This window comes from Silurus aristotelis, assembly GCF_946808225.1.
Source record: "Silurus aristotelis genome assembly, chromosome: 7".
Classification (NCBI taxonomy): Eukaryota; Metazoa; Chordata; class Actinopteri; order Siluriformes; family Siluridae; genus Silurus; species Silurus aristotelis.
In genome coordinates, this window is record NC_139580.1 from 26092471 (window position 1) to 26116484 (window position 24014).

At 37.8% G+C, this 24014-nt stretch overlaps 2 protein-coding genes across 2 annotated transcripts in view; both read left to right on the plus strand.

Moving 5' to 3' along the window:
• LOC310729378 (mucin-5B-like) overlaps positions 1-4500 on the plus strand; it is a 39346-nt gene extending 34846 nt beyond the window's left edge. Inside the window, exons 40-49 of the mRNA XM_083547474.1 lie at positions 57-88; positions 522-672; positions 777-881; positions 1004-1044; positions 1248-1370; positions 1804-1908; positions 2005-2133; positions 2232-2271; positions 3507-3624; positions 3881-4500. Coding sequence (XP_083403600.1) covers positions 57-88; positions 522-672; positions 777-881; positions 1004-1044; positions 1248-1370; positions 1804-1908; positions 2005-2133; positions 2232-2271; positions 3507-3624; positions 3881-4058 — 1022 coding nt within the window. The 3' untranslated portion in view covers positions 4059-4500. The remainder of the gene's footprint in view (positions 1-56; positions 89-521; positions 673-776; positions 882-1003; positions 1045-1247; positions 1371-1803; positions 1909-2004; positions 2134-2231; positions 2272-3506; positions 3625-3880) is intronic.
• A 2960-nt stretch (positions 4501-7460) lies between these two features.
• On the plus strand, positions 7461-23804 carry gtf2h1 (general transcription factor IIH, polypeptide 1). The gene is made up of 15 exons (XM_083546366.1): positions 7461-7664; positions 10978-11133; positions 11691-11883; positions 12120-12285; positions 12563-12656; positions 13852-14001; positions 14113-14192; positions 14285-14415; positions 15272-15359; positions 16318-16406; positions 16548-16665; positions 17554-17644; positions 19272-19387; positions 20151-20243; positions 23022-23804. The coding sequence occupies exons 2-15, from the start codon at positions 10980-10982 to the stop codon at positions 23106-23108; spliced, it is 1650 nt and encodes a 549-aa protein (XP_083402492.1). The 5' UTR covers positions 7461-7664; positions 10978-10979; the 3' UTR covers positions 23109-23804.
• The last annotated feature ends 210 nt before the right edge of the window (positions 23805-24014 follow it).

A 24014-nucleotide genomic window follows, 5' to 3' on the forward strand; every position in this document is an offset into this window, starting at 1 on the left:
GCCAAAAGTTAAACATTCAATAGAAAAAACTTACATGTATCATTTCTGTGTCTTAGGTTGCACAGGTCCTGATGGAAAGCCTAAGCAGGTGAGACAGTTACAGTACACAGTTTGAACTTTTTTGGGAAAAGATTTGGCTTAAAAAGCACTTTAAACTCTTTTAATGTATACAATGTTCTGGAGTTAGGATAATATAATAATAATAATAGTAAAAACAATGCAACATTTGCCATTCAAAAGCACATTTTGTGCAGATCATTGAACTTCTACCTAAAACAAATACTTAAAATTAGAAAATAATACCTGCCAATAGAGCTGTATATGAGCTATATAAGTCTAATAAGACTATTAGCTAGCAATTAAAATGTATTAAGTAGTAGTAATAGTAGTAATGCTAATGCCAATGCTAATAATTAGAATTATTTTCAGCGTGGCTGGTGGGTTTCACAAGTGTAAGCATGCCAATAATAAAAAAAAAAAAATCTATTTTGCATTTTCTCATCTTTCTTGTTCTTCTGCAGCCTGGAGAGAAATGGGTCTCAGAATGTAATGAATGCACATGCAGTGAAACGTCCATGGGTCCAATGTGCACAGCAGTTAAATGTTTAAGCCCAGAGGTCTGTACAAAAGTGGGCTACAAACTTCAGACTGTGGACTGTTGTCCGAAATGCGGTACAAGATTTCCACAATTGTTTTTCATCATTTATTTATTAAAATCTCTAAAAAGTTTTGAAAAGCAATTTGCTTCATACCATCTCTTTCCTCCTCTCTCTCAGTGTGCAACACTAGCATGTGCCCCACAACCATACCACAATGCTCACCTGGATATGAGCTAGTACAAAACAAGACAGATAGTGACTGTTGTGTCAGTTTCTCTTGTAGTAAGTTTCAATATTACAACTTTTTTCTTTATGTACTAAATGCAATTTTTTTGTATGTCCAAAAATATTTAATCAGATTGCTAATACTTACAATCTTTGTAACCTTTCTTTCATTTCAACAGAACCCAAGCAAGTGTGTGTCTATGGTGGAAAAGAGTATATGGTGAGGTTTATTTTCCCATGGTATTGTTTTAATATGGGACAAATTATACAGTACAATATCCATGAGCTTTGCTTTTATATTGAGAATAATTCACTGCAATTAAGTTACACAGTTTCTTTGTCAAATTTGACAAGGAGTTTAAACCAATGTAACACGATTGCAAAGATAGTAGACATAATGTGGATCATGTTCCTGTTTCACAGCCTGGTGAGAGGGTGAAAAAAGACTCCTGTGAAGACTGTGTTTGTGGGCCCACTATGAACCAAGACTCTAAACTCCTTGATGTGAAATGCACTCCTATGCAATGCAACACTACCTGCTCTGTGGTAATGCCTTTAATTCACACAAATTACTGTGCATCGTCGAAACCTAATAAATACTGCGTCGTGAAATTCACTAGAACATCAAGTGCAACCTTCTGTCAAATATACAGTGCAGACTTCAAAACTGCAATATATTCATTGATCGAATGTTTATTCATAAAAAAAAATTATAATTATAATCATAAAAAAAAACTATGATAATGATTTATATTGTTATTATAAGCGATATATTATGCTGTAGTGTTTTACAGTTATAATTAACTTGACCATGAAATGTACCTGTGATATTTGCTTAGTGTTCAGGCCAAAAATGCTAGAAATATGTATTCACTATTGATGTACAGAGTAAAAATCCATAATTGTATATTCACTCAATAATTGCCCAATAATCATAATGATAAAATAAAGAAATAAATATTATTTTAAATATTTTTAGGGCTTTTCCTATGAAGCTGTGCCGGGGCAATGCTGTGGAAAATGTGTACAGAGGCAATGTATTTATGACAACGGAGCTCCAGGCAAGAACGCTACCACAGTTGAGGTAGGCTGCGATTTGTATTTGAATTCCCATAATCTATAGTTCATGGATTGGGTTTCTGTGTGTCTGTTTGACATGCTTTTCGAATATCATTATCAGGTTGGAGAAAGCTGGACTCATCCAAAAGAACCCTGTGTGACCTACAATTGCACTAAAGTCAACAACATGTTTATGATGATGAAGATCCAGCCTTCATGTCCTGATTATAATCCAGAAGACTGCATTCCTGTACGTATATTACTTGCTCTTATATCTAGGTTTAGTTTTGCTTAATTAAATACATTTTTCAGAACTTTATTTAAAAAAAAAATGGTGTTCTTTTTTAGGGCACGGAGCAAACCACATCAGATGGATGTTGCAAGACATGTAAGATCAGCAACTTCATTTCTCTTTATTTTTCAATGACCAATATTACACTATTTGGAGAAACGATTTGTGGACACCTGATAAGATTTGTGTGTGCTTTTTATACATCTCATTCCACATTTACTCTTTATTTGGTGTTATTATATCCTCCACTTATCTGGGATGATGCTCCTCTAGAGTTTGGAGTGTGCTTGTGGAGACCAGAAGGGTGTTAGTAAGGTCAGGTACTGATGTAGGTGAGGTGAGGAGGCCTGGGGTGCAATCAGCGCTCCAATTAATCTCATTAGGCTGAGGTTAGAGCTCTACAGAAGGCCACTCAAGATCTTTCACTCCAAACCATATCTTCATGAATATGACTTTGTGCATAGGCAAGTTGTCATGCAGGCTTGTGTCCCCATGTTTTAAGCATCAAAAGTCATCCAAAACAGTTTGTGCCTCCAAATCTTTGATAACAATTTAAAGAAGAACCATATATGGCTGAAAAAGTCAGATGTCCAAATACTTTTATTCATAAAAGTGTACTTTAACACACAAATATATATTCAACATCCATTCCTAAAAAAAACTATTTTCTCCTGTTTCTTCTGCATTGTATGTTTAATAATTCATAACACATCATACTTATGACTTAATTTAAACTTAATATAAATATTAATATAATACTTAATACTATTTTGTTTATACTAATAATATATTAATACGTAACACATTATACACATAATACCCGTTATATATAATATTGTATAAGTATCAAGAATCATAACACCTTTAAAACAGTTGTGCTTCGTTTTTCTTTATTTTGAAGTTAATATGACAAATATTCAGCTTGTAATGTTACAGAGAAACCAGAAAACCCAAAACCCTTGTACCTAAAGGCATATACTTCATTTTACAATGCACTGATTACAATGCAACGATCGCTCTCATTTATTAGTAGCGTTAGAGTATGCAGATCGTCTTCCATATAAGTCTCGGTGATCATTTTTCACTGGAGAAACAATAAGGTTTAAGTTAAATTATCAGTGTACACTAAACGTTTTTCTGAAAGTTCTATCAAATAAAGGGCTGAAAACATCATACAGAAATACACCAATCCAATACTATGTTTACTATGAAATTATATACAGAACCTTTATGTCTACCTTGTTTGATATGTATCTTGAAATGCATGTATGTATTTGATTAACTATCAACATTATTATATACAAGTACGTTTCTCTGTATTTGACATTTAGGCCAGCAGAGAAACTGCCGTGTGCTGAAGAACACCACCAACCTGGTGGTTGACAACTGTATCTCCATTAAACCTGTGGAAGTAGCCTCCTGTTCGGGAGCCTGTGACACCAGCTCAATGTGAGTTTGCTCACAATGCATTATACATATATATATATATATATACACACACAGAGCTAAACATAGAGCACTGCAGAATCTCTAGTTTAATCAAGACAAGAAACAGGAAGTGGAGTCTGCATTTTTGGTGCAGTCAATTTCAGGAAGTAAAGAATGACCCAAACACATTCAGTGACACCCAAAAAAACAGACATTTTCAGGAATATTCTTTCTTCTGTCCATTTTCCTAACGCTCTCTCCTCCTTTCCTTGTGCAGATATTCAACGGCGGCAAACTCCATGATGCACCACTGCTCTTGTTGTCAGGAGAAGCGCACCAGCATCAAGGAAGTGCAGCTGAAGTGTGCCGACAATACAAACAAATCATACCAATACACTTATGTGGAAGATTGTGGTTGCCATGTTACAGAGTGCACAGATTCGAAAAAAGATTAATATTAAGAGAAATTGCTATGATTAATTAACATGAGTTTGCTAAGATTGGGCAACTTGGACGAAGCTCATGAATGAATACTATTTCAACATCTTAGTAATTCGAACTAAAGCAATTCATTTGATTTCATATATTATTCTAAAACATTTCATAATAACTAGCTTACAGAACTTTACTAAATTATGATATAATCAAAATGTCGTTTTTTCGCATAATACTTTTGAGAAATGTTTCCTTACAAACACACTATATGATCTTGTTTGTATGAGAAGAGCTGTCTCTGTTTTGCTATCCAGCACATAACATATGGCATAAACACTTTCCTTTCATGCATGCTTTGTATTCTTCTGTGTTAACGGTTCTAGATTCTGTTCTTGTTTTTTTTTATATATATATATGATTAATGACCATAATAAATTTGAATCAAACTGCAAGCAAAAAAAAGGTGTAAGGTTTTTTTCGGTTTTAAGTACAACCCCAGTTACAAAAAAGTTGGGACACTATGTAGAATGTGAAACAGAATGCAATGATTTGCAAATCTTATAAACCTGTATTCTATTCCCAAAAGAACATAGAAAACATTATCAAATTAAAAAATGTATAAAAAATAAATTAATACGGTAATCTTGAAATGTATGGCAATTATATGTTTTTAAATAATTTGTGACAGAGGCAAAAAAAAAAAAAAAAAAAGCCTGGAAACTTAAAGCGGTACTAATAAGGTGCTTGATGAAATTTTTGAAACTAATAAGGTTAATTAGAAACCGGCCAGAAAAGCGATTGGGTATAAAAAAAAAAGAGCATCTTACAGAGTCAGAATCTCACAAAAGTAAAGATGGGTGGAGTTGTACCAATCTGCAAAAGCTGTGTCTACAAATAATCAAACAATTTCAGAATAATGTTGAAATCGGTAAAACTTAATCGGTACCAGGCTCCTGCCTTTTGGGACTCACAGCTTAAAATAACCTACCACAGTGTGCTACATACACAATTTAGGTATCTACGGAAAGAAGGCACTTTGAGCTTTACTATCCATCATCCAGAGTTCATCATGCACAAAAAAGATAATACATTTTATACACTGAAGTGCCTTGACTTAAAACTTCCTGCATTGAATGTTTATTCAATCATGAAGCAATCTAAAAAAGTTATAGTTTGAACGCCACATGTGTCATGGGTTTATATTTAAAATGTAATTAAGATATAATGAATAATTTGATTCCTACAAACATTTATCTGAGACTATGTCTGGTCTTTTTCTCCCCCCTCCTGTTTGAGAGCCACCTGCTATACTCAGGTGGCCATTCATACAGACTGTATTCATATTAATGGCTGGCCATTCCAACAGTATACACACACCAGCGGTGTGCCGTGCACTTGGTACCTTGGCCTTGGTGTGGACTTACCCGACTTAATCCACTTCTTAATACCCCCACTATCACATCGCGATTATAGAAACCATCGATACAATACAAAAACGCAATATAACAAGGCGTGGCATTACAGAGAGAGAGACATTTTCACATATGGAGGGTGAATACCATTTTACTAAAGCAAGAAACCCAGTTAAGACTCCAAACCTCTGCACTACAACCACAACTGTGCCACCTACATCACCTGAAGCAGTTCAGAATTAATATTTGTCTAATAACATGACAAAAACTTTACAAATTTAAATAAAATTCACCCTATTCACAAGAGATGCAGACTCATAATTTGCAGCGCTCCTCAGAAGCTGTAATCCAGTGGTACCACTCGTATTTACTGGTCTGGAAGCAGCGAACAAACTCTTTCCCGGGCTGAGACATGCTAGCTAGCTTCAGGGTTGGCAACCTCTCCTCACGATGTCTAGCTTTTCTTTACAATGTATTTTTAAATATTTCCAAAACCAAATAAATTTCTCTTCCTCGGTAGGCATAAAAAAGTCTAACTCAGATGTATTAATGTGTGCAGAGCTACACACGTGTTTTGCCAGTCGAACTTGGCTGTAACAGTTTCCCTCTGCCCAACCATTTAGAGGACGGATAAATGGTGACGCTATTCTGGGCCAGCTAGCTCGCACTGTGAGGCGAATATAAAATCTGATTGGTTAAAGAAACAGATCAGTTAGTAATATTCTCCATGATCCAAGAGCCAGCACTACTGATTGTGAAGGCCCTGGGCAGATTAGATTGACATGGCAGCACATAGAGGCTGAAATCTGATTGGACAAAAAAATCTAATGTCCACATACACCTACTGGAAGCAGTGCAGCCAAGAGAACCGCTATGAAATGAAGAGAATAAACTGTTGGGAATAAATTAATAGAATTTCATGCAACAAATATTAGTATTTAGGTTGTAAATGTAGGTCAGTGCTTCTGATAATGTTTAGGCAGGCAGATAAAACTTTTACAAATACTTTGTTACTGTACTTAAGTAGAGTTTTCTGGTATCAGGATTTTACTTCAATGTTTATTTTTCAGACAAATTGTCCTCATTACATTTTGGCACAAATATCTGTACTTTCTGCTTCTTACATTTTTAAAACAGGCTCGTTACTTTAGTTTTGATCTATTGATTTGGTGAAATATCAATATATTGTAAAAAAGAAATTATATTTTTTTATTCTCACTAGGTGCTAATTTCAGCCCATCAACCAATTTCCTGTAATTTCACATCTTTTTTAATCCACTGGTGTATAATGTCCTGGCTCTCACTCACCACAGACGTAGACTAGTTTACGAAGTTAAGAATGAGAAGGCAGAAAGCAAAAAGAAGTAAAACTAACGTGGATGAGACAGAGGGAGTCAGTGATGTGAAATGACTAAGAACAGAGACATTCCTGATCACCTGATCATCATCATCTTTTCTCTGCTTTCATTCATTATGGTGGATGTTCAGCCTGGACAACATTTTTTTTTTATTTGGAAAAAAAATATATATATATATATATTAGGGCTGTCAAAATTCAAGTTACGCAGCTGTACTCAGTCGTGTTCTATAGGGTGTTTTTACTTTTAGATGCTTTGTTTGTGGTATCGATACAGTATTGTTTTATTGGCATGTCACGTGAAGCTTCATCATTGTTAACTGGAGTGAAATAACTCCAAATTGTGCTTCTTTTTCCTTTCAGTCAGGATCACAGCAATGCACTGGAATCCTGTTTTAAACAGCGGAAGAAGATTTAGTTCCCATTGACATTCCTATTTCATTATAAATGTTTACATACTTTAGGTGTATTAATATTATTAAAATATTCTAAAATCATTTATAAAAAAAAAAAAGTTGATAGGATGGATACTTCTATTTGAGAATCGATCCTTTTTGATGCAATGCCAGTATCGAAAATATCGCTACTTTAAGATCGAACCGCTCGTCCATGATGAGTGAGAATACCGAGAGACCCACAGAGAGACGCGGACTTTAATTTTGACGTGCCGACAGGACAGACGCACTTCAGCGGTCACAATGGCTGGGAGATGGAAGAGAAGTTGTGGAGTGCAGGAGCTGAGCCGTTAAGCGCCGCTGGTTCTCGGCGGAAAGAACCTGTCCATAGCGAGATTTCACTTCATCAGTGCTCGCGGTATTAACGCTGAACTGAAGGCTGTGTTGACGGTGGAGCCACAGGCGAGTATCAGAACCTCTCAGCCGCACACCGCTTTCTGTCTGCACTCTCTCCCTCTCCACCTCTCCCCTGCTAGCATGCTAACTACTTCATCTCCGAGCCGCTAGCTCGATACCAGGATGCTAATTTGGTTAGAACCTGGTGGTTTTGTTGTAAAGTGGCCATGTTGGATTACTAGTGCATGGGATCCTCAATTCCATGGTGTTCCGCACGCTTTAGGGAGTTCGCGCTCTCTCCTGCTCGAGGTTGCTAGCTACTTAACTAGCATAGAGGAGGGTCTGTCTGGAACAGTTGGGGGCTCCTGTCAGGTGCATGTGCTTCCTGTTTGTTTGTTTGTTTGTCATTTCTTTCTCCTGTGTATGAGATAAATGAGCTCAGGGACCACCTGTTTACTTAAGCTTGTATTTGTGTTTATTTTATACTGGGGTTCTATTTAACTATTTACTACAGTATTTATCTGTATTTACTACAGTTCGTGTCTGTGCAGTGATATGTCCTTCTACAGTAAGGGTTCACTATTTGGCAACTAATTATCACAGTAAGGGTTCACTATTTGGCAACTAATTATCACAGTAAGGGTTCACTATTTGGCAACTAATTACTACAGAAATAGATTCACTATTTGGCAACTAATTACTACAGAAATAGATTCACTATTTGGCAACTAATTACTACAGAAATAGATTCACTATTTGGCAACTAATTACTACAGAAATAGATTCACTATTTGGCAACTAATTACTACAGAAATAGATTCACTATTTGGCAACTAATTACTACAGAAATAGATTCACTATTTGGCAACTAATTACTACAGAAATAGATTCACTATTTGGCAACTAATTACTACAGAAATAGATTCACTATTTGGCAACTAATTACTACAGAAATAGATTCACTATTTGGCAACTAATTACTACAGAAATAGATTCACTATTTGGCAACTAATTACTACAGAAATAGATTCACTATTTGGCAACTAATTACTACAGAAATAGATTCACTATTTGGCAACTAATTACTACAGAAATAGATTCACTATTTGGCAACTAATTACTACAGAAATAGATTCACTATTTGGCAACTAATTACTACAGAAATAGATTCACTATTTGGCAACTAATTACTACAGAAATAGATTCACTATTTGGCAACTAATTACTACAGAAATAGATTCACTATTTGGCAACTAATTACTACAGAAATAGATTCACTATTTGGCAACTAATTACTACAGAAATAGATTCACTATTTGGCAACTAATTACTACAGTAAGGGATTCACTATTTGGCAACTAATTACTACAGTAAGGGATTCACTATTTGGCAACTAATTACTACAGTAAGGGATTCACTATTTGGCAACTAATTACTACAGTAAGGGATTCACTATTTGGCAACTAATTACTACAGTAAGGGATTCACTATTTGGCAACTAATTACTACAGTAAGGGATTCACTATTTGGCAACTAATTACTACAGTAAGGGATTCACTATTTGGCAACTAATTACTACAGTAAGGGATTCACTATTTGGCAACTAATTACTACAGTAAGGGATTCACTATTTGGCAACTAATTACTACAGTAAGGGATTCACTATTTGGCAACTAATTACTACAGTAAGGGATTCACTATTTGGCAACTAATTACTACAGTAAGGGATTCACTATTTGGCAACTAATTACTACAGTAAGGGATTCACTATTTGGCAACTAATTACTACAGTAAGGGATTCACTATTTGGCAACTAATTACTACAGTAAGGGATTCACTATTTGGCAACTAATTACTACAGTAAGGGATTCACTATTTGGCAACTAATTACTACAGTAAGGGATTCACTATTTGGCAACTAATTACTACAGTAAGGGATTCACTATTTGGCAACTTATCACAGTAAGGGTTTACTATTTGGCAACTAATTACTACAGTAAGGAATTCACTATTTGGCAACTTATCACAGTAAGGGTTTACTATTTGGCAACTAATTACTACAGTAAGGAATTCACTATTTGGCAACTAATTACTACAGTAAGGAATTCACTATTTGGCAACTAATTACTACAGAAATAGATTCACTATTTGGCAACTTATCACAGTAAGGGTTTACTATTTGGCAACTAATTACTACAGTAAGGAATTCACTATTTGGCAACTTATCACAGTAAGGGTTTACTATTTGGCAACTAATTACTACAGTAAGGAATTCACTATTTGGCAACTAATTACTACAGAAATAGATTCACTATTTGGCAACTTATCACAGTAAGGGTTTACTATTTGGCAACTAATTACTACAGTAAGGAATTCACTATTTGGCAACTAATCACTACAGTAGGATATTCACTATTTGGCAACTAATTATCACAGTAAGGGAATCACTATTTGGCAACTAATTACTACAGAAATAGATTCACTATTTGGCAACTGAGTAATTACTTCAGTAGGATATTCACTATTTGGCAACAAATTATTACAGTAAGGGATTCACTATTTGGCAACTAATTACTACAGTAATAGATTCACTATTTGGCACCTAAGTAATTACTACAGTAAGGGATTTATCTGTATTTACTACAGTTTTGCCTGTTCATTATTATGTCATGTCTTATTCACTATTTAACTACAGTAAGGTTCATTTATATATAACTAGATGAAAAAGGAAAGTGACATTATATAGGATGATGGTTGTCCAGTTAGTGAAAGAAGCATGTGAAGTGGCAGCTAAGTGGTTACTTTTTATCAGAAGCTTGAGAGTTCGAATTCCAGCACCACCAAGCCACCTTTCGGCCTATTCAAATGTATTAAAATGTATCCAGTTTGGAGGGCATTTTGCAGAAAGCTTTTAGTGTGGACATGGGCAAAAGGTGTTTTTGTTAATGGATTTTAGTTCTGTTTTGTAGTTTCTTGGTGAATTGCACGACATTGGACTGTTTCAGAAAAAACCTGTGAATCAAACGCGGTTTGGTGTCTTCTAATATAATCTTGAAGATCTTTAGGGAATTCTGCATGTTTGCGTCTGGAAAGTATGGGATTTTTAAATGAAAAATGTATAGGAGACTTCATTTCACCATAGTGCGCACACATTTCTTATTTGCAGGAAATGCAACGCGCCTTTCAAAGAAATGGGTTCTGAACATCATAAATACATGGCCTGCATTGACTCGTTGATTGCAGAATATTATTTAAATTAGCCAGAAGGAAAAACCCTTCAAACTTTCTTTTTCAGTCACAAATGCACAAGAAATAACAATTTCACTTTTCTATTTTATTGCACCATTTATTTATTTATTTATTTATTTATTACATGCAGTCATGGCAGCCCTGTCGGAGGAGGTGCTGCTGGTGGTGAAGAAGGTCCGGCAGAGAAAGCAGGACGGTACGCTGTACCTGATGACCGAGCGCATAGCCTGGGGCCCAGAAGGAAAGGATCGCTTCACAGTCAGCCACCCATACGGCGACATCCGCTGTGAGTAGTGCTGCACGATTAATCGCATCGCCATAGCGATGTCGGCTCGCGTGATTATATGATGGCGAATGTTGCAATCAAATTAAATAAATGAGTGCTTGTGTGGACGCTTACTTTCTGAGGACAGTTCGCTGGTTTTCCACACTGCTAACAAAACAAAAAAAGACCAGATAGTCACAGTTTGGGCAGCGCACGTGTGGCGTGTGTGGTCACGTGACTTTCCGGGGGGGGGGCAGCGCGGAGGTCGAGTGAAGGTTGATGCCGAGCTACTTCTGTTATATGGTGATATTTTAGCTTTAAGAACACTATGCAGAGAAGAACTGTGCAAGATTCGCTAAATTAAATACATTTTTCCTTCATCTGGCAACCTTCGCTTTTCCACACACATCCCCATACACTCAGCTCTTCTTCTCTCTCTCTCTCTCTTTCTCTTTCTCTCTCTCTCTCTCTCTCTCTCTCTCTCTCTGGTGTCTGTTACATCCTGCATAAACAGGGCCGTTTCTGGCCTTTAGGAACCCCCCAAAATCCAAGTGTTCATTTTGTTTTTGAACACTCAGGTCAGAAGATCAGTCCAGATGGCAAATCTAAGATCCAGCTTCAGTTGGTGTTACACACAGGAGAGAGCACCACCTTCCACTTTGCTAACGAAAGCACGGCTCTGAAGGACCGCGATGCTGCTAAAGACCTGCTGCAGCAGCTCCTGCCCAAGTTTAAAAAGAAAGCTAACAAAGAGCTCGAGGAGAAAAACAGGTGAGTTCTGTTTTTTTTTTTTTGTTTGTTTTTTTGTTTTTTTTTATACCTGTTTGGGAGAACGATGCTGAACACGATCTGAGACCCAAAAATGACCTGATTTACATTGACTAAAGAGCTGACCTTCTACTGCTCGTCCACTGCAGTGCGTCTGTCTGTCCGTCTGTCTGTCCATCTGTCTCTCCACCCCGGTGTGGCTACGATTACACTCTTTTGACCCTCTTTTTCCCCCTCAGGATGCTGCAGGAGGATCCAGTACTGTTTCAGCTCTATAAAGACCTGGTAGTAAGTCAAGTTATCAGTGCAGAAGAATTTTGGGCCAATCGGTTGAAATTGACTTCCGTAGATCACTCCATATCCAATAACAACAAGCAGGAAGTGGGAATATCAGCGGCTTTCCTGGTAAGCTCAAACTCGCATCCAGGACATTGATGTCCGTTACTGTCAGAAGACGAATATTTTTTAAATACTTATATTTTTAACGTGTTTGTTGATACTTTTCACTCCCCCCCCCCCCCCTTCAACTTTATAACCCATTTATTTTTTGTAAAACTGCTTTGAGACAACGTACCGTAAATTGCGAAAATCGGCATACAAATAAAAATGAATCGGATTGAGTGAAACGGAAACTAAACAGCCTAAAGTCCGGTGTAGTGATGGAATTCTGCTGTGGTTACAGGCGGACATTAGACCTCAGACTGACGGCTGTAACGGCTTGAGATACAACCTGACCTCCGACATCATCGAATCAATCTTCAGAACATATCCTGCAGGTGAGAGCTCACCATCACCAATAGAGAGTATCAGGGATCAATAATAGATTCCAAGCTTAAAGATTAAAAAAAAAAAATCATTTTATGAAACCTGTAACCTGTTTTATATTAAATTCGCCTTGATATTTAAGAATATATGGACAAAAGTATAGGGACATCTGCGTTTTCCACCCTTGTTGAACACCTTATTGGAACACTGACTTTACCCCAGGTTTACACACACATCAGTACCTGACTTTACCAAACCCCCCCTGTGTCTGAATGATCACAATTCTTCTCCAGCACACTGCTTAGTCTAGTGGTACATCTTTCCAGAAGAGTGGATACTTAGATGAATACGTAGATGGATAGATACATAGACAGATACATAGATAGGTAGATAGGTAGATAGATGGATCCGCAGATGGATACGTAGATCCGCAGATGGATACAGAGATGCGTAGTGTTTATTTTTACAGCAAATGGTGGGGAACACGATGTTCAGAAAGCACATATTATGGTCAGGTGTCCAAAAATCTTTTGTTCATGTAGTGTATTTGTTCCTCGGAGCGTATTTACAATTATTATAATAAAGTGACTTACAGTGTTGCTTGTTGGAGAAGTGAAGAAAAGAGTGCAGGCAGGGTGGAGTGGGTGGAGAAGAGTGATAGCAGGAGTCATGTGTGATAGAAGAGTATCTGCAAGAATGAAAGGGAAAGTTTATAGGACTGTGGTGAGACCTGCGATGTTGTACGGTTTAGAGACAGTGGCATTGAGTAAAAGACAGCAGGTGGAGCTGGAGGTAGCAGAGCTGAATGTTGAGGTTTTCGTTGGGAGTGATAAGGATGGACTCCTCATGTAAGACGTTTAGATGTGATAGAGGTTAAAAAAAAATGGGGAATGCCAGTAGAAGAATGCTGAGGACGAAGGTTTATAGATTTGGCTCGAGGGAAGACGTGCAGGTTGTTAATTTAAAAGAGGCGGATATAGAAGACAAGGTGGTATGGAGACTGTTGTGACCCCTAACGGGAGCAGCCGAAAGAAGAAGAGTTGCAGTTTTGCTCTCCATGCCTTCTCTCTGGCCATGCCTTCTCTCCTCTCCCTTTCTTCAAAGCCACAGGACCATACAATGCTTACTGTCTCGTCATAAATTATGACAGAACGGATTGAGCAGATTTATTTATTTGTCATTGTTTTTTTTTTTTTGTGTGTGCAGTCAAGGAGAAATACGCCGAAAATGTGCCTCACAGCATGACCGAGAAAGAGTTCTGGACACGCTTCTTCCAGTCACACTATTTCCACAGAGATCGCATCAACACCGGCCAGCAGGATATCTTTTCCGAATGTGGCAAACAGGACGAGAAGGGTAACGCATCAATAAATCGCTTCAAAAACACGAATTGCTTTGATATATGCGAATGTATGAATTTGCACCGTGTCGTTTTCGAACCCTCATTCATTCATTTAATTGTGGCAGGTTTAAAGTCCATGGTGGTTGAAGGTGTTAAGAACCCCATGGTGGATCTGCAGTCTCTCGATGATAAAATATTAGATGAGGTAATGATGGGAACAGCGTAACACTACTAGACTCTGCGGTATCCGTTTCCGTGTCTGAATTTGAGAGTTTTTTTTTTTTTTTCTCTTCTCAGGGCTATGGCTCCTTAACGATTCCCTCCACATCCAACTCCTGTAAAACGGTCAAAGAGAACAGCAACTCGGCCATCATTAAACGCTTCAACCATCACAGTGCCATGGTGCTGGCAGCGGGTCTGCGCAAAGTGTGAGTAGTGATTTTAAGTTTGTGGTGCACATATGGTTCAGTATATTGTATCAGGTGGCTCTGTCGTGGTGCTCACCCAGAATCAGTACACTTATAATCAGGATAGTGTTTGTCACTTCGGTCACTGTGTAGTTCTTAGGTGCGTTTACACCAGCAAGCGTGACAGGAGCAGCCGACAATTACCTGTCCATGTGCACGTACAAAAGGACGCGATTTTCAGCAACGGCGCCAAATGCAAATCCAAATAAATTGTTTGTACGATTTCCCTTTGTACAACTTCCACAAAGTAGGAACTTCATTTCCTGTTTGAGGTTAGATCTTATGTGCTTCTTCATTTGGGTGAAAACCATACACAGACTTTGCATTATCACGTTATTACATTATGAGCGGTGAAGTGAATCACACTGATTATCTCTTCGTCATGGCACTTGTTAACGGGTGGGATATTATTGGGCAGCCCATGAACGTTTAATCCTCAAAGTTGACGTTAGAAGCAGAAAAAACATTAGGCAGGTGGCCATAAAGTTATGCCTGGTCGGTATATAACCATGGTTTAGTCTCATTCTGACGTTTGTGACCTCACATTAAATGTGTATAGAGACAAGTGTCTATATGTAACTAGAAGAGCCCACTCATGATGCTCATCTGCCTTGGGATGTACTTTACATCTAGTAAATTTCAAATAAACCCATTAAAAAATCCTAACGTCCTACTAACGCATCAGTTCCTACTCCATAATGTCCACACACATATTCTGAAATAGCATGAAAATGTGTGTATTGTCCAAATGTTTGACTCCTGCTGTCTTTGAGCCGACACATTTTATCCTAAGTCATGCCCGTGTCTCTGTACACAGCGAAGCTCCCAATGACCAGGCCAGTGAGACCAGTGGAACAGACGGGAATTCCAGAGACTCGGACTGCTTTCAGCCACCAGTTAAAAAGGTTTACAGATTACCGGAGTATTTATCTGTCGTTTGGGATTGTAGGGTATTTGAATTAATATGTACTGTATGTATGTGAAATTGTGTAGTTTGACATGTAAACGGAAGATCAAAAGCTAGGGGTAAGATAGCTAGGTAAATCTTATCCGTGTTTAGGGATGTAATATACAGTGCACCATAATTTTAATGTATTTAGTGATTGTATATACAGTGGGTACGGAAAGTATTCAGACCCCCTTAAATTCTTCACTTTTTGTTATATTGCAGCCATTTGCTAAAATCGTTTAAGTTCATTTTTCTTCCTCATTAATGTACACACAGCTCCCCATATTGACAAAAAAAACCCACAGAATTGTTGACATTTTTGCAGATTTATAAAAAACAACAACACTAATCACATGGTCCTAAGTATTCAGACCCTTTGCTGTGACACTCATATATTTAACTCAGGTGCTTTCCATTTCTTCTGATCATCCCTGAGATGGTTCTACACCTTTATTTGAGTCCAGCTGTGTTTGATTATACTGATTGGACTTGATTAGGAAAGCCACACACCTGTCTATATAAGACCTTACAGATCACAATGCAAGTCAGAGCAAATGAGAATCATGAGGTCAAAGGAACTGCTTGAAGAGCTCAGAGACAGAATTGTGGCAAGAAATGGAAAGCACCCGAGTTAAATGAGAGTGTCACAGCAAAGGGTCTGAATACTTAGGACCATGTGATATTTCAGTTTTTCTTTTTAGATAAATCTGCAACTATGTCAACAATTCTGTGTTTTTCTGTCAATATGGAGTGCTGTGTGTACATTTAATAAGAAAAAGAAAAATGATTTTAGCAAATATAACAGAGTGAAAATTTAAGGGGGTCTAAATACTTTCCGTACCCACTGTAGTACAAATATATGCCATTCATATTCGTTTCTCTTAGGACATGTGTTGAAGTTTTTGTTTTTCCAGGTGAAATTGCAAGAGGCTATTGAGTATGAGGATCTGGGGACTGACTCTGGGCCTAAAACTATTGCTTTAAACCTCAAGAAATCTGATCGGTACGATCTAACTACGTTCCACACGTAAAAAAAGGATTGCATTCGGTACACACGTGCGCCTAACCAAAGATGTTTGGTACGAAAACGTGAACCGTTACACCCCTGTACTATACTATAAAGTACTATACTACTGCTTTCTAGGTATTCCCATGGTCCAGTTCCGCTGCAGTCCCAGCACTACTCCACAAGCCAGGACATCATCAACTCCGTCAGCTGTATTAGGGGGGAGATGAGCTGCTACAAACCCTGTCTTACTCAGGTATTTTTGTCCAGAACACTTTATCCAGTATAAAACTATTAAAAAGTACACAATGGCTGGATCAGGTTTTTGTTTTTTTTTGGGGACAATGAATGACCTAAATAGGACAGGAATGAGTGTTTAGCAGACACCTTTATCCAAAAGCGTTTAGAGGGACGTTCATACAGAAAAATAGGAGTCTGACTTTTTATTTTAAGTGGTAATTCACATGCCTGGCAATAAGGTTAGTCTTGATTTAGTTATTTGGACTGCAGGGTCATTTTTAGGACAGTAGGTGGGCACAATAAGAAGCCATTAGAGGGAAAGGAATAATGAGGTGGCATGGGACTTGGGGAGCTCAATTGTGAATCGGTTACATGAGTTGGATAGTGTGCCAGAATGGCATCTGTGGGTAAATAATGCCAGATGTTCAAGAGAAACCTGCATGACCAAGTCAGGTTAGAAACATATGGGGAGAAGGGCTGTAAAGAACTAAAGAGAGTTTGGTGTTGATTGCTGCTGAGAGGTCAAAAATGGATGAGGACTAATTCGAATTTGACTGTTTATGGCTGGTATTATAAAATTCAGTGTTGGTGTGAACTTGTTGGTGAACATGAGAAAACCAATTTATAGCTTTAGTAAGGATTTTAGAAAGAAATGAGAACGATACCAGTTCTTAATAGCAGACGTCAACGGGATATAGTGTATATACTGTATGTAAGGGTTTCTAAGCAGGGTTTCTGTAAAAGAAGTTGAACCAAGTGTCAAAAAATTCATACCCATGCACACTTCCCAGATTTGAGGGGCCAGTTCTAAGCACAGCCGCAATGTGAACCCTGAGAAATCTAATTTTTGTGGGGAATAATAATAATACATAATGCTTAGTGTCATTTCTTGGTGTACTTTCAGGTGATGTCCAGCAGTATGGCTAGTGCAGCTATTACAGCCCTTTCACCTGGAGGGGTTTTAATGCAAGCTGGACCCCAACAGACCATCAGTCGTGAGTTATCTTAGAACTTGTACTTGATAATTATTCCTACTTTCTGCAATTCAAGAATTTAGTTTTTTTTTTTTTTCTTTTTTTTTTTTATGTTTAACACCTGTGGGATATAAAGCTTGCTCACCTTTCACCTTACAGACCCTTATTGACTAGGAATCAGAGCGAACTTTTTGCTTTCACTTATTAAATTTTTACACAAATATCTGTACTTTCTACTTTTTACATTTTTAAACCAGACTTGGTTTCAATCTATTTGGTGGCCAATATTGTTTCTTCTCATCAACCAATTTCTTGTCATTGCGCGACTTTTTCAATCTACCACCGGTGTATCATTTCCTGTCTCTCACACACCACAGGCGTACTCTAGCTTATGAAAATAACAATGAGCAGGGCAGAAGGCAACAAGAAGTATGGTGTTAACGTGGATGAGACAGAGGGCGTCAGTGACGTCAACATGACTGAAAACAGACGTTTCTGATCATCATCATCATTGTTCTACATGGGGGCTGTTCAGAATGGTTACATGGAATAGATAATAAAATTTTAAATCCTTTTGTATTAATATGGCGTGAGGTCCAGTTACCAGCGTGACACTAAAACAGGTTCAGCTTTTACCAGAATCTTTTAAAACATGAGTATCTGTACTTCTACCTGAGTGAAGGATGTGTGTACTTATGCCACCTCTGCTTGGGATATTGACTAGAGCCAATGATCGATTTAACAGTAAAGGAACATGTAAAAACATACGTTTTAAAAAATTATGCTAAAGGTTTCTAGACACCTGATCGTCAATCCCTTATACACCGATGAGCATAACATTATGGCCACCTGCCTAATATTGTGTTGGTCCCTCTTTTGCTGCCAAAACAGTCCTGACTCATCGATCATCAACACCATTAACAACTTCTTCAGCAATTTTCCATCAATGAGCCTCGGCTGCCCACGACCCTGTCACCGGTTCACCACTGTTCCTTGCTTGCACCACTTCTGATAGATACTGACCACTGCAGACCGGGAAACTCCACAAGAGCTGCAGTTTTGGAGATGCTCTAATCCAGTCGTCTAGACGTCACAATTTGTCTAATTCGCTCAAATCCTGACGCTCATCAAGTTTGAGGACAAAATGTTCACTTGCTGCCTAATATACCGAACAAAATTATAAACGCGACACTTTTGTTTTTGCCCCCGTTTTTCATGAGCTGAACTCAAAGATCTAAGATCTTTGGACAGAAGTCTAAATTTGTGTTCGTGAGCACTTCTCCTTTCCCGAGAGAATCCATCCACCTCACAGGTGTGGCATATCAAGATGCCGATTACACAGCATGATTATCGCACAGGTGTGCCTCAGGCTGGGACCAATAAAGGCCACTCTAAAATGTGCAGTTTCATCACACAGCATGATGCCACAGATGTCGCAAGGTTTGGGGGAGCGAGCGATCCGCATGCTGAATGCAGGAACGTCAACCAGAGCCGTTGCCCGTGAATTGAATGTTTATTTTTCTACCATAAGCGTCTCTAAAGGCATTTCAGAGAATTTGACAGTACATGTCATGGTGAGGTGTCCCCAAATTGTAGTGTTTTATTTTTGTGATCTGTCTTCTGTGTGTGTGTGTGTGAACATGTGTAGAGTTGGTACCCAGTGATGTTCAGAGCGAACTGAAGCACTTGTACACAGCAGCAGGAGAGCTGCTTCGACACTTTTGGTCCTGTTTTCCTGTCAACACACCCTTCCTGGAGGAGAAGGTACAGATTCTCTCTTAGGGATTGTAGTAACTACTGCAAGTACAGAGCTTATATTGATTTTTGACTTCTAGTTTGGGAAATCTTTGAGTTTAATGCGGTTAGTACTGAAACACTGATGGCCACTAGAGGGCAGTTTTCTTTCTATAATAGCTTCATAGTCTGAATGTTCAGCGAGGGATTTTCAAACAGACGGTGAACACACACTTAGATCACACTTTATTTAATTGAATTAAGAATTTTAAAATACCCTCTCTGATTTCTTTTTATTCTGTATTATACTGCGCCTAGCATGGTTTAGCCGGTTATTTTTAGTTCCTGATTCCTGAGCTAGTATGCGGAAATATTTTTTCCTTGAGTCTACATAGCATTTTGACAGAAGTCTATGAGAGTCCATAAGAATCTATGCTTTCAAATTTTTTTCCCTCGACACAACCAGATGTTTCCTCGTGATCGGTACTCACTTTTTCTGTGTATACGGCATTAGAGAAATGTTCTAGAGGCAGCATCCCGGATAATAACCATAACCATTTGTGGCAGCGGGCACATGGACGAGAACACGCTCTTACACAAAAATTCATTAATGGTGACGAGGAAACAATGTTTATGTCGTGATCATGAGAAAATTTAAAATATTATAATGCATGGCCACTTAGGACTTCTGTACAAGGCAATATGTAACTTTTTTTAAGTAGTGATTTATTGCATTGCATAATGAACACTAATGAGCATTCTTCATTTTAATAACATTTGTGCATCTGCTTAGGTGGTTAAGATGCAATCCAATCTAGAGAGGTTTCAGTCAACCAAGCTCCACCCATTCCAAGAGAAGATCCGACGGGAATACTTAAGTACCAATGTGAGCACCGATGTGTGTGTGTGTGTGTGTGTGTGTGTGTGTGTGTGTATATATATATATATATATATATATATATATAATTTTTTTTTTTTATCTGAATGCAAAGGATGAAGAAAGCATTTATTTGCCTCAAAGACATGCTAATTTTTTATTTTTCCCTAAACATCATCTATTCATAATTAGAATTATAATTTTATTATTATTATTATTATTTTACATCTGCTCAGCATTTTTCCACTAAAAACTGGAAAAGGTTTTTTTTTTTAAATCACAATACAGCTCGTCAGGGTCGTGGCTTTTCATGGCCAAGATGCCAGGATTACATTTTGTGACGATTCAATTATTAGATTTCAGGTTGTTTATCCATCTAAGATGAACTGATTCGATTATAGAATTGGTCAAATGTCCAAAATATATATTTTTTAATTGCTTCCTTCCAATCTAATTTGAGGGTATTTCTGCCACATGAATTAGTAACAAGAAGGACAAGAAGAGGCATCGAGTTGTAGTGTTTTTGAGATAAATGTAGAAAGAAATATCAAAACCAGTTACTCCAATTCGAAAAATGTTAACCGGTTCAAACCAGTACTGCCACATTGCAGTACACACAGGAAGCGTCATGTGGTTTTGACATGATGTAATTGGTTTTAAGTGACATTTTACGCCACTGAAATGCATTTCACTTGAACGACTAAGTGGACTTGTTTAAATTTAGACTCTTCTGAAAGGTTAATGGATTTAATGAAAAGGAATTGTGGAGTCTTAAAAAGTCTAAATCTTTATTTTAAGCCTCAAAAAGTCTGTTTTAGGTCCTTCTTAATTTTCTGAGGTCCATGTAATGCTACCTCTAATGCTCATTTAAATGCACTTTAGAATTTTTTTGTTTGTTTTCATGGTGTTGTAGTACTTTGGTTCGCTAGTCCAAATATTCGACTACAAATAAGACAAACATGCAACAGCCAATCAGCTTTCTGTTACTGTTGCGAATTTCTTGGATCGTACCACAGGCTTAAAATGGATTATTTTCCCCCTCAGCTATGGCGAAGTGCAAGTTTAGCGATACTTGGCTTGAAAAAATACAAATAAATAAATAAATTATATGAATTAAATTTCAGACCTATATCATGACATCAAAAACACACAAATATATTGTTAGGAAATGAAAAAACAAAGGTCCATTTGTCCATTTCCGCATTAGAGTGGACTGAGAAAACAAATACAGTGGAACCTCGGAGCTCGAGAGGGTTAGGGACCAAGACCGGTCGCGAGTTCCGAATTTTCGCGACCTTTTGATACGCCCCTTCCAACCCAGTAAAAACCCAAAGAACACTATACGAAATCGATTTAAATGAGTAAATAACACTATTTTACTCCATAACACTTAATTATTAGACTATTTTAATGAGATTGATTAGAAATGTTAAAACTAGCGTTTTGAGCAGCTCGCGGTTGCTCACGAGCCGATCTGAATGAGAGTCGCCGGTCGGAATGAAAGTCGCGAGCATGCGAGGTCGCGAGCATGCGAGGTCGCGAGCGCTGAGGCCGCGAGCTCCGAGGTTCCACTGTATTCTAAAAGCATTTTCCTAGTCTAGCGTGATGTATTTTTTAATTATGTGACTTTCATCTGACTCATTCAACTCGGATGGTAGACGATGGTGTACTGCACTTGTAGTGCTTTTTTCTTCTTTCTTTAAAGTACAGGGAGTCCGCAAGTTACGATGGAGATGCGTTCTGATGACTCCATCGTAACTTGAAAATATCGTAAATCAAGACATGGCCTATCCTACCCAGGAGTCTTAAAGACTCGTGATCAGTATGGTATCAGTCATTTTTAATAATTTAACACATTACAGTAAAAAAACAGAGCAATTTACACTGCCGTAATGTATAAACTTTACAGTCTAGACCAGTGGTCCCCAATCTTTTTTGCGCCACGGACAGGTTTAATGTCAGACAATATTTTCACGGATCGGCCTTTAAGGTTTGGGGGATAAATACAACAAAATAAAATGATACGACCGGCAAAAAAACTGGTATTTTCTAAATATAATAATAAACGTGAATCCACTGTGGTGTTTTGTGTTCATTTTTCTAGCTTGGGGGTTTTAGTTTAGCTGTAATGTATTATGTGTTAGCGGCCGGAGCAGCCCCTTTAAGAAGGTGGTAAGACATGTGACCGAGGCATCATGACATGCATCAAGAATAAGTCATAGACAGATGTGGCAGAGAGAATCTGGTCATTTTCCAAAATAAAACATAGTTCAGAATCAGATAATCAATAAAACTCAAATAATGTAAGTTATGTATTCTTTCTGTGCGGCCCGGTACCAATTGACCCACGGACCCTGTCGCCGGTTCACCACTGTTCTTTCCTTGGACCACTTTTGATAGATACTGACCACTGAAGACTGGGAAACCCCACAGTCGTCTAGACGTCACAATTTGGCTCTCGTCAAACTGAAAAGTGTTCAAATTGGGCTTTCAAATACACATTCCAACACCGAGACTGAACTCTTCCTTGGAAAAGCGGTTTAATGATTAAAAACTGCTGTTTAGACAGAGAGCTTTGAATGAACGAGTTGTTCGGATTTGCCTAGACAAAGACCGAATCGTTGCGAGAACTGCTCTGTTGAACTGAAAGTGACATTTGAGGGGAAAAAATGCACGCCCGCCACGCTTAAAAAGTTTTAAAAGAATACAAAATAAAAACCTTGACATTTAAAGTGTTTTTTATTTTTGTTTAAAATTTTATCTTTTTTTTTTTTCTTTTTCTTTCAGCTGACCAGCCATCTAGATGAGATGCTCAAGGCCGCCTATAACAAGTTCCACGCTTGGCAGACCCGGCGTATGTTGAGAAAAACCTGAGGGAAGAGAAACCGAGCCATTTGATGTACAATATTGGAGATTAGAAAAAGAGGGAGAGAGAACAGTCTCCTTTAAGTCCAGCTTGGTCGCTCCACCTAGTGACGCAAGTGTTAGTGGGGTGAAGCCTATTGTGCCTAGATATTCAGGACTTGGGTTTTCACCAGATCAGACCATGTGGAGATGGACTACACCACTGATATCTGTACATTTATTATTTTTTTCTTCCCGTCGATCTGATTTTTGTTGCCCTGCTATTTTTTTTTTTCTTTTTTTCTTCCTTTACCTTCAGTGAGAAAGACGTCTGGCTTCCTGACTGGAATCAAACGTGCATTTGACAGTGTTGAATTTATGACCAAACTGTGGGTTTAATACCAGAGGAAGTATTCTCAGGAACTAAAAAAGAAATGTTCAATGCAAAACAACATGCGGGGGATTTTACGTGGCACACAGCACATGACTGAAATAACGGTGATGATCTATGACTTAAATCATGGCAGTGCAATGCAGTACGAGTGTGTATACACTTGTTCAATGGAAACCCAGAGGCACAGTGGGGAAATAAATAAAGCAATACTGTATACGTTCAATTGTGTATTACTGGCGTGCGAATCGCGCGACATTCTGTTCAGTCTAATTTAACTGCACTGAAAACAAGTTTCTGGATACTGGGAAAATAAAAGTCAATACGATTCCTGATGTGTTTGTGTGTCTTTTTACTATCGAGCAGAAATTTATCCAAACTTTGAAATGTGGATCAGTTTCGTAAACCATGTATTTGAGTTAAAGTAGTGATGCACTCAAGTAAAAGTGCTCCCTTTTAAACTTTCACTTAAGTACAAGTTCAAAAGTATTTGCCTTCTAATGTACTAAAATACTGATTTAATATGGTTATAATGTTCCTGTTAT